Source organism: Oncorhynchus mykiss, chromosome 1 (genome assembly GCF_057628025.1).
Source record: "Oncorhynchus mykiss isolate SJ-2025 chromosome 1, ASM5762802v1, whole genome shotgun sequence".
Taxonomy (NCBI): domain Eukaryota; kingdom Metazoa; phylum Chordata; class Actinopteri; order Salmoniformes; family Salmonidae; genus Oncorhynchus; species Oncorhynchus mykiss.
Genome location: NC_143022.1, coordinates 78192955 through 78207296, shown reverse-complemented (window position 1 = coordinate 78207296; position 14342 = coordinate 78192955). Strand labels below are relative to the sequence as shown.

Genomic DNA, 14342 nt, shown 5'->3' with positions numbered 1-14342 from the left:
AAAATATATTTTATATTTGAAATTCTTCAAAGTAGCCACCCTTTGACTTGATGACAGCTTTGCACACTCTTGGCATTCTCTCAACCAGCTTCAATGCTGGAATGCTTTTCCAACAGTCTTGAAGGAGTTCCCATATATGTTGAGCACTTATGGCTGCTTTCCTTCACTCTGCGGTCCAACTCATCCCAAACCATCTCAATTGGGTTGAGGTCGGCTGATTGTGGAGGCCAGGTCATTTGATGCAGCACAATCACTCTCCTTCTTGGTCAAATAGCCCTTACACAGCCAAAACAAACTACAAACTTGTTCGATGCATTTGCTGAGTCACAAGCCTGATTAAGTCATTGTGTGTTATGAATATGTCCCCAACCACTAAACTTTTGACGACTTTAATACACATATACTGTAAGTGAATATGTCCCAATACTTTTGGTCTCCTAAAATGGGGGGACTATGTAGAAAAAGTGCCGTAATTTCTAAATGGTTTACACAATATGGATGAAAATACCCTCAAATTAAATCTTACTGTCTGCACTGAAACCTCATATTCATTGAATCATTTAAAATCCAAAGTGCTGGAGTACAGAGCCGAGACAACAAAACATGTGCCACTGTCCCAATACTTTTGGAGCTCACTGTGTCTGATTAAACATCATCTTGCAAGAGGGAGTCAGAGATTTCACATTGCTGTGCAAATGAGTCATGTATTATTATTTGTAATAAAATGTTTAGTGTTAAGTCGTCTGCCTACATTTACCTGTACAGTCAGCAAATAAGTGCAAATATATCAAATGAACAGCATAAGAGAAACCTCATTTGACTCTGCAATCTCAATGTTCAAGTACTCCAACTGTCCCAGAATCCCAGTTTTTTACCATAATCCGCATTCCTTGAGGAGTTTAATAAAACACACATGTTTTATTGAACAGGAGAAACCATCACTTTATTGAACAGGAGAAACCATCACTTTATTTAGGCTCTAACTGCTCTTGTAAAAAATAAAGCATAAAAGAAAAGAAACATGATTGCTGAAAGATACTATATTTACACTAACTGTACAATGGCTAGTCATTTGAAAATGTAATAGTTATACCCCCAAAAATACAGTACATTTGTAAAAAGCAACTTTTACACAGATGAACAGACCTGAAGATCTTCCAAAACGGACAAATGCTGACATCAGATAGCAGTATATCTACATCTGTAAAACTGTAACACATACAGTGCTTACCAAAAGTGTAAATGCAACTATGCAATGAACTTCTGATGCAAGTCCAATGTAAGTAGTGCATTCCACAATATTGAGCGACAAGACGTACATTGCATATGCATACACACAAATATGCATCCATTTAACTAAAGCACACCAGTACTTTGGTGATGACCCAGTACTTTGGTGATGACCCACTACATTGCAGACCAGGTTTGATATTTTGTTTTACACCTACAATAATGCAACCACGTGTCCCTGTTTTACTGCTGTACTGACTGCTTTTACATGTAAAAGTTCCCTCCTGTTGAAACAATCTTATGAGTAGTTATGAGAGTGAGGTCATAACTGCATATGGAAAGCGTGCTCTCACACGCGCCCCCCCCCCCCCCCTCCCCCCGTGCCATGCCAGAGGACTGAGCAGTATGAGGAACACTCTTACTCAGCATTCATCAAAGCTATGTTTAATGAAACATTGTGACCAAAACATTATGCAAGCAGTCTCTACTTTCATTTGGACATTTTAATGTACTGGAAATCTAAAAGTCCAAAAATTGTTGGTCAAGTTTAAAGGGACAAAAACTCAACACTCAATACAGGTATTGGGAGTATGTCCTGTAATAGACTGTAATATTTCAATGGACAAATTAAACTTAACGGGAGTCTTGAAAACCTCAAAGGAGATTTGCATGCCAATGTGTGACACCAAGCTCCAATATCAAATGAATAGTGATAAATATGTCAAGTACTGGGAATTACCTAATAAACCAAACCACTTGGCCATACTTTTGTCTGAGTGAACTTTGAAAACACAGAAATGAATAAAACATCAGACACCATCTAGGTTGGGTTTGGACTGTTCACAACACTGAAGTCATCCTGACACTACATCATCAAGTGAGTTAAGATAGTTCATGTAGCACACTCCTCCACAAGCCCTGTTATATTGCATTATTTGGTGTTGCTGTAATTCTCTGAAACCCGGCAGGGTCAGGTCATATCACACTCTTTGCTCCGCTGGGAGCATTACGTATTGCACAACTGCCAGCAAATACTCCAAGCTGTGTGTAAGAGAGTTGATTATTTAGTGAAGTGGTGCATACAGTATATCCTTCAAGTTTGTGGTCCTAACATGAACTAATAAGGGAATGTAAGAGCCCAACACCATTTGTCAATTAGTAAACGTGTTCAAGATTGCCAGTGGAGAAACATTACAAGGTTAGATATACTGTTCTTTGGGGTAGTTCTGTAATTGGGTCCAATACCCTGCCAATTAAAATATTAGGGTATGTAGTTGAAGTCAGAAGTTTACATACACTTATGTTGGCGTCATTAAAACTCATTTTTCAACCACTCCACAAATTTCTACATCTACTACATCTACTTCGGTTAGGACATCTACAAGTCATTTTTCCAACAATTGTTTACAGACTTATTTAACTTATAATTCACTGTATCACAATTCCAGTGGGTCAGAAGTTTACATACACTAAATTGACTATGCCTTTAAACAGCTTGGAAAATTCCAGAAAATTATGTCATGGCTTTAGAAGCTTCTGATAGGCTAATTGACATCATTTGAGTCAATTGGAGGTGTACCTGTGGATGTAGTTCCAGGGCTACCTTCAAACTCAGTGCCTCTTTGCTTGACATCATGGAAAATCAAAAGAAATCAGCCAGTTTGTAGGGAGGAAAGGGAGAAACCTTGAGCAATACTCACAAATAAGTGCCAAGTTTCAGCAAACACCAAATGCAAACCTCAGAAAAAATATTGTAGACCTCCACAAGTCTGGTTCATCCTTGGGAGCAATTTCCAAACACCTGAAGGCACCACGTTCATCTGTACAAACAATAGTACGCAAGTATAAACACCATGGTACCACGCAGCCATCATACCGCTCAGGAAGGAGACGTGTTCTTTCTCCTAGAGATGAACATACTTTGGTGTGAAAAGTGCAAATCAATCCCAGAACAACAGCAAATGACCTTGTGAAGATGCTGGAGGAAACAGGTACAGAAGTATCTACAGTGGGGCAAAAAAGTATTTAGTCCATCACCAATTGTGCAAGTTCTCCCACTTAAAAAGATGAGAGAGGCCTGTAATTTTCATCATAGGTACACTTCAACTATGACAGACAAAATGAGAAAAAAAATTCAGAAAATCACATTGTAGGATTTTTAATGAATTTATTTGCAAATAAATACTTACAAAGCCACTCCTTCGTTGCCCGGGCGGTGTGTTTGGGATCACTGTCATGCTGAAAGACCCAGCCACGTTTCATCTTCAATGCCCTTGCTGATGGAAGGAGGTTTCCACTCAAAATCTCACGATACGGGCCTGGACATGACGGGCCTGGACATGTACTGGCTTAAGCAGGGGGACACGTCTGGCACTGCAGGATTTGAGTCCCTGGCGGCGTAGTGTGTTACTGATGGTAGGCTTTGTTACTTTGGTCCCAGCTTTCTGCAGGTCATTCACTAGGTCCCCCCGTGTGGTTCTGGGATTTTTTCTCACCGTTCTTGTGATCATTTTGACCCCACGGGGTGAGATCTTGCGTGGATCCCCAGATCGAGGGAGATTATCAGTGGTCTTGTATGTCTTCCATTTCCTAATAATTGCTCCCACCGTTGATTTCTTCAAACCAAGCTGCGTACCTATTGCAGATTCAGTCTTCCCAGCCTTGTGCAGGTCTACAATTTTGTTTCTGGTGTCCTTTGACAGCTCTTTGGTCTTGGCCATAGTGGAGTTTGGAGTGTGACTGTTTGAGGTTGTGGACAGGTGTCTTTTATACTGATAACAAGTTCAAACAGGTGCCATTAATACAGGTAACGAGTGGAGGACAGAGGAGCCTCTTAAAGAAGAAGTTACAGGTCTGTGAGAGCCAGAAATCTTGCTTGTTTGTAGGTGACCAAATACTTATTTTCCACCATAATTTGCAAATAAATTCATAAAATAATTCATAAAATCCTACAATTTTCTTGATTTTTTTCTCATTTTGTCTGTCATAGTTGAAGTGTACCTATGATGAAAATCACAGGCCTCTCTCATCTTTTTAAGTGGGAGAACTTGCACAATTGGTGGCTGACTAAATACTTTTTTGCCCCACTGTATATCCACAGTAAAACAAGTCCTATATCGACATAACCTGAAAGGCCGCTCAGCAAGGAAGAAGCCACTGCTCCAAAACCGCCATAAAAAAGCCAGACTACGGTTTGCAACTGCACATGGGGACAAAGATCATACTTTTTAGAGAAATGTCCTCTGGTCTGATGAAGCAAAAATAGAACTGTTTGGACATAATGACCATCGCCGAAGAACACCATCCCAACCGTGAAGCACAGGGGTGGCAGCATCATGTTGTGGGGGTGCTTTGCTGCAGGAGGGATTGGTGCACTTCACAAAATAGATGGAATCATGAGGAAAGAAAATTACGTGGATGTATTGAAGCAACATCTCAAGACATCAGTCAGGAAGTTAAAGCATGTTCGCAAATGGGTCTTCCAAATGGACAATGACGCCAATCATGCTTCCGAAGTTGTGGCAAAATGGCTTAAGGACAACAAAGTCAAGGTATTGGAGTGGCCATCACAAAGCCCTGACCTCAATCCTATAGAACATTTGTGGGCAGAACTGAAAAAGCATGTGCGAGCAAGGGGCCTACAATCCTGACTCAGTAACACCAGTTCTGTCAGGAAGAATGGGCCAAAATTCATCCAAATTATTGTGGGAAGCTTGTGGAAGGCTACCTGAAACATTTGACCCAAGTTAAACAATTTAAAGGCAATGCTACCAAATACTAATTGAGTGTATGTAAACTTCTGACCCACTGGGAATGTGATGAAAAAAATAAAAGCTGAACTAAATCATTCTCTCTACTATTATTCTGACATTTCACATTCTTAAAATAAAGTGGAGAGCCTAACTGACCTAAGACAGCGAATTTTTACCAGGATTAAATGTCAATAATTGTGAAAAACTGAGTTTAAATGTATTTGGCTAAAGTGTATGTAAACTTCCAACTTCAACTGTATATGAATAAAGATCATGTATGAATACAAAGATCACGTAACAGTCAATTCTCAAGTACGTGTCCATTCTTAACAATTCCCTTGCTTTTGCACTGAATTGGATTAGTCGAAACACATCTCAATTGCTACGTCCAACATGTCAGTCAACACCGTTTCTGATTAGGAAGTGAGTGGACGCCTTTGAATGTAAAAGCACTTCTTATTAATGATAAACTGAACAAAAATTCCCAGTTCCTAACACTGCTGCTTAGTGAGTTACAAGTTACTCTCAAAGTGTTCCATGCAGTGCTCTGTTTCCCTTTAACTTGAACCCAATCTGTGTTTCTCTCCAATTATTCTAGGAACTTCACAGGATAAAAATAAAATACCTTTTTCAGTATGTCTCTCCTTAACTGTATATATAAAAACATACCCTCCATTATATGGCAAACTGGTCTTCTGATTTTGCTGGGGGTAAAAAATAAAAATCACCAACAGCGATCCAAGTGTCAATATGCTACTGTCAATAGGGTCTACCAGAGTGCACTGTGCACACAGTAATAATAAATATAGACATTAAATAGTTCATTTGTACCTGAGCGAGGACAACAAAAGCAGAGGTACAGCACCAAGGTTTGAAGTCAGTCTCCTTTCCCTAAAACTCTGAGACACTTTCAAAGTTGCAAAGGTCTGGTATTCTTGTAGTGCAAATATGGGTCTCCATCCATAGAGCGCTCCACTTTTCCATTCCATCAGATCTTCTTTGAGATCAGGGGTCAAAATGATGAGTCTTTGGCAGTCTCAGGGGTTGTATGGGTGCAGGTCTGAAAAGTGAAAAAAGCACAAGTGAATGAAATGCAGAGCAAAGATTACTTTAAAAAAGAAGAAATAACCACTCCTCATTAACCTATAAACTTTGTGCCAACCAGGCCACCGTAGCACAGACCTGTTCAGTTGTGGATTGGTGAGCAGGGGTCTGGGTACGGTGGGGATGGGGATAGGGATGGGTCCAGGGAGGCGAACCCCCACCACCGAGGTGCTGCGTCCCACCCGAGCCCTCCTTCCCAGAGGGTCTGCAGGCAGAGGCTTCTGGGGTGGACTGGGTTTCTCGCAGTCCTAGGAACAATAAACCATAAGTTGAAGAGTAGTGTTGGTACTGAAACCTCACTAGAGGGCACTGTGTTATAGTGTGTCACCAACATAAGGTAGGCTCTGTAGCCACCACTGTAGCAGTTCTCTCTGGAAGTTTAACTAAACGATGTGTCATCATGTGTTACTAATCTAAAACGGGGAGGGGAGGGCGAGGTAATGGCAAACATCTGCTAGCAGCATCCCATCTGCTCTGTACAGTTTGTAGGGAGGAAAGGGAGAAACCTTGAGCAATACTCAGAAATAAGTGCCAAGTTTCAGCAAACACCAAATGCAAAGCATTTAGAGAACTGAATGAAGTGTAAAACATCCATGTTGTTGTGAAATCCCAGAAATCACTGTCACATATTAAGAGTGGAAAGTGTGTCCTAAACTAAATGAGTTTCAGCTCTGTAATGTTTTACGTGTCAGTGTCAGCAACTGCTTGAAGGTGATTTATACCGACAATGTTTGAAATGTTTTGTTCCATTATGTGAGTGGTTTGAACATGACTGCGGTAGGCAAAGTAGTGGGGTTATAGTTGCACCTGAAGACATGACAGCAGTGTTGTGTTCGAGACTACCTGAAGCGAACAGATTCAAAACCAAGACCGGAGAAAATCGAGTCAAGACCAAGACCGGAGGGAGGCGAGACTGAGTCAAAGCCGAGACCGGAAGGGGGACAAGGGGTCCAACACCGATTCAAGACCGAGACCAGAAAAAGTCAAATTCAAGACCATGATTGTAATTTTGTCAAATCGTCACTGTAATAAGAGTTCACAATGCCCAGTATATCTGTGTTCATATTTCAGAAGAACATATGGATTCTTAAGACATTCAGAATGGTGAAGAAATGCATACTGAGGGCAAATAGAGCCACTCTACAAATGATTACTAACCCCAACACAGTGGGGAACAATGAGGGCCTTCTACGCCTTCAGAGAAGGGCTAAGGATTTATAAAATAATAATAATAATTCTAATTATATTATTATTTTCAAATATGTTCTGATTTAATCTCTTCAATTTTTGTTGGAAAGGAAAGGGTTAGCACTGAAGAGAGAAAAAAATATCCAATCAGGATTTTGTCTTTGGTTGTCTCTGGGAAGATACATCTAGCTAGCTAAATCAGCCATTGGCTAGGTCATCAGAAACTAGATAGAAGGCATCTGCCATTCAACCAAAGATTTTTATAACTGAACCAAGATAGACAACAAATGAGTCATAGTGGGCAGAACGAGCAAGGAGGTGGGCAGAGCCAAGCACGAGCTATTTGGCCCAACATCTCCCAGCGATGGGGGGAAAAAAGTGCCTATATTGTATATACCTGGGTAGCATCCACTACACCACTGGCCCTTTGTGTTTTACAAAATGGCACTCCTACGCTGGTATTACAGTTGCTGTTATTTCAGTATTAATAACCTGTCACACACTGAAGACCTAGGTCCAATAGGCTCGCCACTGCGCAAACATATCTAGATATAAAGACTGTTCAGGTATTAATGTATCAAGAAAGGAGTGTATATATTTGACCTGGTGAAGGGGTTTTATGGGCTGACTAAATGGAAGCTGATAATTTAGTTTTTTACTCCGCTGGTCTCTGAAAAAATGAGAGTCCTCACTGTCCGAGACCGAGTCAAGAACGAGTACAAATGTATCCAACGAGACAAGACCGAGACTAAAATGTGATATCAAGTACTACAACACTGCATGACAGGGGCTGCGCTTCAAACTCAAAGTAACGGCCCTATGCCCTGGGGGAATCCCCGCGGCCATATAGTCGTCGGTCCGAATGAATAGCTAAGCAAGGGAACATAAGCCCCTCTGCCCTCGTTTTTAATGAAGTTTGTGAGTGTACAATTATGATCACTTCGCGCCTTAAACACCCCATAATTCAATTCGCAATGATTGTACATCCACTAAGAAAGGTCCGACAAAACTTAAAACCTCAACGTCAACATGAAGTCAACATACAAGTGTAAGTAAAAACTAATGTAAATACGTTTGAAATTGTGCCACTAATGCACAAAGACATATCATAAAAGTAATGATGTTTTTCTTTGGTTAGCTTTTGGAAATTGTAGAAATAAAACATTTTCCTTCTTCAGAAGTTCCAGCTAGGCAGGCTAACGTTAGTTAGCTAATTAATTTGCTAGCTATCATACAGTAGGCATATATTAATAATTATATTGTTAATATAAGTAGACATGAAATCATAATTTACTGTAACTCATATAAAGCACCCACAAGCTACCGGTGGCTGGAAACACAATCATGGAGGGATGAACAAGTGACAAATTTCCGGGCAAGGGCGGTCCATTTAAAAATAATTCCTTCCTCCCTCGCCCTGCAAGTGTATACTCGTCAGACGTCATGATACATCATCAGAAGTGTCCATTTCATTTGAGGGCTGAGGTGTAAGGGTGTGTCTTTTGAATGCAGCCAGGGGTTATTTAATTATTTTTTTATGAATGACCATCCCCAGCTCTTAGACCAGATATGACTGCCTTCACAAAAACACATTAGACTGAGTCTACAGTACTAGTGTTAATGTGTTGTACCTTAAACCACATCTAAAGACTCTTGTAATAGGACAAACAGCAGAAACCACTTATTGTGAAACAGCGGTCTGTTTGCTTCAATTTTCCTTTTGAATCTCTAAAACTCAGAGAATAAGATCACCTCTTGTAGATGGCAGCTGAATCATCTACTGATTCAGATAAAACCAGAGAGGACCTACAGAGGTTGAAATAAAGACCTAATCAGATTTAAGACTTCTTTCCAGACTGGAGTTGCTCCCAGTAAGTAGAAGTTGCCTCTACTGACCCTGCATCAGATGCGTTTTAATCTCTCTGATAGTTAAGGGGTAGGGTAATCGGATCCTAGATCTGTTGTTAAATGCATCTTATACATTGAGTGTTGTGTGTCTGCATCTCTGTGGTGGATATATGGAGAATGAATCCTACACAGCAGGGGTAGTTCTGGATCAGATACTCCACTACAGGAGTCGTGTAGAAAAGAGTTCACCATGGACACCATATGACATGATATGGACACACACATTTAACACCAACTGTGCCCCTCAGCAGACCTAAGTCAAGATGTATATTTTTTTGCCTGAACTGTGAAACCTTATTTAGACCATGAGGACGACCCTTGGGTAGTCAGACATCATAGCGGACATTTGGGTTGTGTGTACAAAACATTATGTTCTTTCCATGACATAGACTGACCAGGTGAATCCAGTTGAAAGCTATGATCCCTTATTGATGTCACTTCTATTAGTGTAAATGAAGGTGAGGAGACAGGTTAAAGAAGGATTTTTAAGACTTGAGACAATTGAGACAGGATTGTCTATGTGTGCCACTCAGAGGGTGAATGGGCAAGACAAAAGATTTAAGTGCCTTTGAACGGGGTATGGTAGATGCCAAGCACACTGGTTTGAGTGTGTCAAGAACTGCAACGGTGCTGGGTTTTTCACGCTCAACAGATTCCCGTGTGTATCAAGAATGGTCCACCACCCAAAGGACATCCATTCAACTTGACACAACTGTGGGAAGCATTGGAGCCAATATGGGCCAGCATCACTTTCAACACCCTGTAGAGTCCATTCCCAGACAAAATTAGGCTGTTCTGAGAGAAAAAGGGGGATGGGGGTGCAACTCAATATTTGGAAGGTGTTCCTAATGTTTTGTACACAGTGTATACAGCTCATGAGTTTGAATTTCATCATTATTTCATGTTTTGTTTATAAAATAAAAAGTACAAGAGAATCTGAGCGCCTTGGAAGTACAGAAACCACATTTGTTTGTTTTTTCTCAATGGGGAACTGAACTGAGTTAGGTTGCAATGGAAACCAAAATACACACACACTCCATTCCCACATATGTGATCCATCAGTTGCCCCACCTCAACAGAGAGTACCTCAGGAGAAGGATGCATTACATGTATATCTGTCTCTCTCCATCTCTTGCATGGTCTTTCCTTACTTCTGGGAGCAGTTTTGTGGTTTATATACCAGAGAGAAAAGTAACCATCTTAAAGTTAATGTCTGTTTTTACGTGCATCTGCTAGTGTACACTGTGCCTCATAAACCTGCGGACAACTGACACTGTGCTCCAAGCATACAGATCAGCTGCCTGCGTGAGCCCTGAGCAGACAGATGGACTTACATCCTCTATACACAGCCCCGCTGGCTCAGCACAAACCATGATGTGTGGAGAACATGGAGAACTGTAAGGCTGTTCCAATGGTTATAGCAACACACTATTTAGTATGCAATGTCCATAACTTATGCATTGTGTAGTAGTATGGGTATTGGGACCCCAGGCAGGTGTTATGAATAAGTGAGTGAGGAATATGTTTGGAATATGTTCTTAGAATTTTACGGATTGTGGAAATTCATCAATCAACTTTTTACTATGTCGATCCGAGCTCGATCTATTTCCAAAGAAATCCCCAATAAGGAAAATCCATCTGTATTTGTATTCATGGTGTATAGCTGAACAGTTAGTACTAACCTGGTCCATTCTGTAGGGCTGCTGTCGGGGCAGGCTGTGGAAGGGCGGTGCCCGTGGTGGGGAGAGGGCGGTGTGGGCCGGCAGAGCCTTGTGGTGGGGCGGGACCGGTGGCAAGGGCTGCTGACCCACACTCAGGGAGACAGGCATGGGGTGGCTGATGTGGAGGGGCTGGTAGTGGGGCAGCCGCCGCAAGCTGTGGGAGTGGAAACTGTGTGGAGGGAGAAGAGGCTCCGAACTCAGGTGTGATGGCTGGGGATATGGAGGTAGAGAAGAGAGAGCTGTTAGTTTGGACTTCAGCTATTATGTTCTCCGCAGTCTGCTCCTCCTTGTCTTACCTCATTCAGAAATAAGAATGAATTGAACAAGCTTGGAAGCTCTAACCCTGGCAATTGACTGGTAAACTCATGGGTACACTCGCAATGGCTGCATGGTATTTCTATGGTCATTTGGAACGTTCTATCAACTAATGCTGGATTGCCATGGTACTGTAGAATGTTGTCGTGTCTTTGGCTATGCTGGATTAAGTGATATGACATGCTATTCTATAAAATTATTTCTCCGTAATTAATATTACCTGATTGAGCTAATCATGTAAATGTAATTAACTAGAGAGTCGGGGCACCACAAAATAATATTTATAGAGCTGTTATCTTCCGAAAAAACTCTTAAAGACCTAGTAATATTTTACATCAATAGCAGTAAATATTAATCCTCACCTTAATTCAGTCTCATCTGAAAGTTGTAAATTCTTGGTTATCTGCACGAACCCTGGCTAACAAGTTGAATCAGCAATACAAAATTGGGTTTAATTATTTATTTGCTAAATACCTAACTAATCACACAGAATTACACATACACATAATTAATCATAACTTGACTACAAATTACGTCATGAAGAAAAATGGCCCTAGCGGGCGGAACAGATATGACAGCTGGTTACACAAAAGAAAAGGGGCTGGGTTTGAGTGAAAGAGCGGGAAGACTGAGGGACACAGGGAGAAGCTGTGCTATCGTAAATACAGTATCTTATGCATTCTAAATTACCGCCCATTTGGAAAAGGAAAATGCTATAAATATTTACTCTGAGCTGCGCTTCAGTAGGTTGGTGGTAGATGGAAGGCCGTGTTGCCCAACCGAGTCCTTTGTCCTTTGAAGAATGTCTCTGCCGGTAAATTGAATACGTTGTAGTAACGTCGTTGTGTGGTAGACGGGATACTCTGTTTGTTCCTTCCTAACCTGCATTTGCAGCTGCTGTTGCTAACTCAACGGCTAGGAGGTACAGTGCCTTGCGAAAGTATTCGGCCCCCTTGAACTTTGCGACCTTTTGCCACATTTCAGGCTTCAAACATAAAGATATAAAACTGTATTTTTTTGTGAAGAATCAACAATAAGTGGGACACAATCATGAAGTGGAACAACATTTATTGGATATTTCAAACTTTTTTAACAAATCAAAAACTGAAAAATTGGGCGTGCAAAATTATTCAGCCCCCTTAAGTTAATACTTTGTAGCGCCACCTTTTGCTGCGATTACAGCTGTAAGTCGCTTGGGGTATGTCTCTATCAGTTTTGCACATCGAGAGACTGACATTTTTTCCCATTCCTCCTTGCAAAACAGCTCGAGCTCAGTGAGGTTGGATGGAGAGCATTTGTGAACATCAGTTTTCAGTTCTTTCCACAGATTCTCGATTGGATTCAGGTCTGGACTTTGACTTGGCCATTCTAACACCTGGATATGTTTATTTTGAACCATTCCATTGTAGATTTTGCTTTATGTTTTGGATCATTGTCTTGTTGGAAGACAAATCTCCGTCCCAGTCTCAGGTCTTTTGCAGACTCCATCAGGTTTTCTTCCAGAATGGTCCTGTATTTGGCTCCATCCATCTTCCCATCAATTTTAACCATCTTCCCTGTCCCTGCTGAAGAAAAGCACGTCCAAACCATGATGCTGCCACCACCATGTTTGACAGTGGGGATGGTGTGTTCAGGGTGATGAGCTGTGTTGCTTTTACGCCAAACATAACGTTTTGCATTGTTGCCAAAAAGTTCAATTTTGGTTTCATCTGACCAGAGCACCTTCTTCCACATGTTTGGTGTGTCTCCCAGGTGGCTTGTGGCAAACTTTAAACAACACTTTTTATGGATATCTTTAAGAAATGGCTTTCTTCTTGCCACTCTTCCATAAAGGCCAGATTTGTGCAATATATGACTGATTGTTGTCCTGTGGACAGAGTCTCCCACCTCAGCTGTAGATCTCTGCAGTTCATCCAGAGTGATCATGGGCCTCTTGGCTGCATCTTTAATCAGTCTTCATCTTGTATGAGCTGAAAGTTTAGAGGGACGGCCAGGTCTTGGTAGATTTGCAGTGGTCTGATACTCCTTCCATTTCAATATTATCGCTTGCACAGTGCTCCTTGGGATGTTTAAAGCTTGGGAAATATTTTTGTATCCAAATCCGGCTTTAAACGTCTTCACAACAGTATCTCGGACCTGCCTGGTGTGTTCCTTGTTCTTCATGATGCTCTCTGCGCTTTTAACGGACCTCTGAGACTATCACAGTGCAGGTGCATTTATACGGAGACTTGATTACACACAGGTGGATTGTATTTATCATCATTAGTCATTTTGGTCAACATTGGATCATTCAGAAATCCTCACTGAACTTCTGGAGAGAGTTTGCTGCACTGAAAGTAAAGGGGCTGAATAATTTTGCACGCCCAATTTTTCAGTTTTTGATTTGTTAAAAAAGTTTGAAATATCCAATAAATGTCGTTCCACTTCATGATTGTGTCCCACTTGTTGTTGATTCTTCACAAAAAAATACAGTGTTATATCTTTATGTTTGAAGCCTGAAATGTGGCAAAAGGTTGCAAAGTTCAAGGGGGCCGAATACTTTCGCAAGGCACTGTATCACTTCTGTAGTGAATAAGAGGTCAAAAGTTGATACCATTCGCAACCAGAGCTCACGCTGATGTTGGCTTCGTTCTGTAGTTATTATTTGAACCATTCTGACATCGGACCGTCGTCCTCACATCCTCGGAACAGGAGGTTATATTGTCGTCAAGGCTTTATATAGGACGGGAGAGGAGGGCGTTTTTGAAAAGTTGTATAGCCCATGTCCCTTCACAGGGGCGGACCACTGATTGAGCAGAGCCCTTACCTTATTAAAACCCAAATCTCACATTTTAGAAGCTAAAATCACGTTTCATCCCATCACGAATAATTTCATATTCAAACTTTTAAATTGAACAACAATTCCATGTGAATCTGATAACTCTGGTGTGTAGACTTTCCACTGTAGAGTTGATGTAATCTTATCATTGATGAGAATGTCTCAGATGATAACCGAACTGACATCATATTCATTAAGTACCACCGCATATGTTCAATTGGTCAGATTACCAGATAGTAGTTAATTTCCCCCCACCTTCTGATGTTCCCTGAATCTCTATGTTAACCAAGGGGTCTGCAAATGTAA

At 41.1% G+C, this 14342-nt stretch overlaps 1 protein-coding gene across 2 annotated transcripts in view; it reads right to left on the bottom strand.

Annotated features, from left to right (window-relative positions):
• Window positions 1–5418: 5418 nt before the first annotated feature.
• Window positions 5419–14342, bottom strand: part of LOC110529328 (disintegrin and metalloproteinase domain-containing protein 12) — a 145548-nt gene continuing 136624 nt past the window's right edge. For both annotated transcript variants that reach the window (XM_021611461.3, XM_021611468.3), the window contains exons 21-23: window positions 10865–11113; window positions 6165–6334; window positions 5419–6042 (exon numbers count right to left, since the gene is read on the bottom strand). In XM_021611461.3, the coding sequence (XP_021467136.2) occupies window positions 5988–6042; window positions 6165–6334; window positions 10865–11113 (474 nt within the window). In that variant the 3' untranslated portion in view covers window positions 5419–5987. The remainder of the gene's footprint in view (window positions 6043–6164; window positions 6335–10864; window positions 11114–14342) is intronic.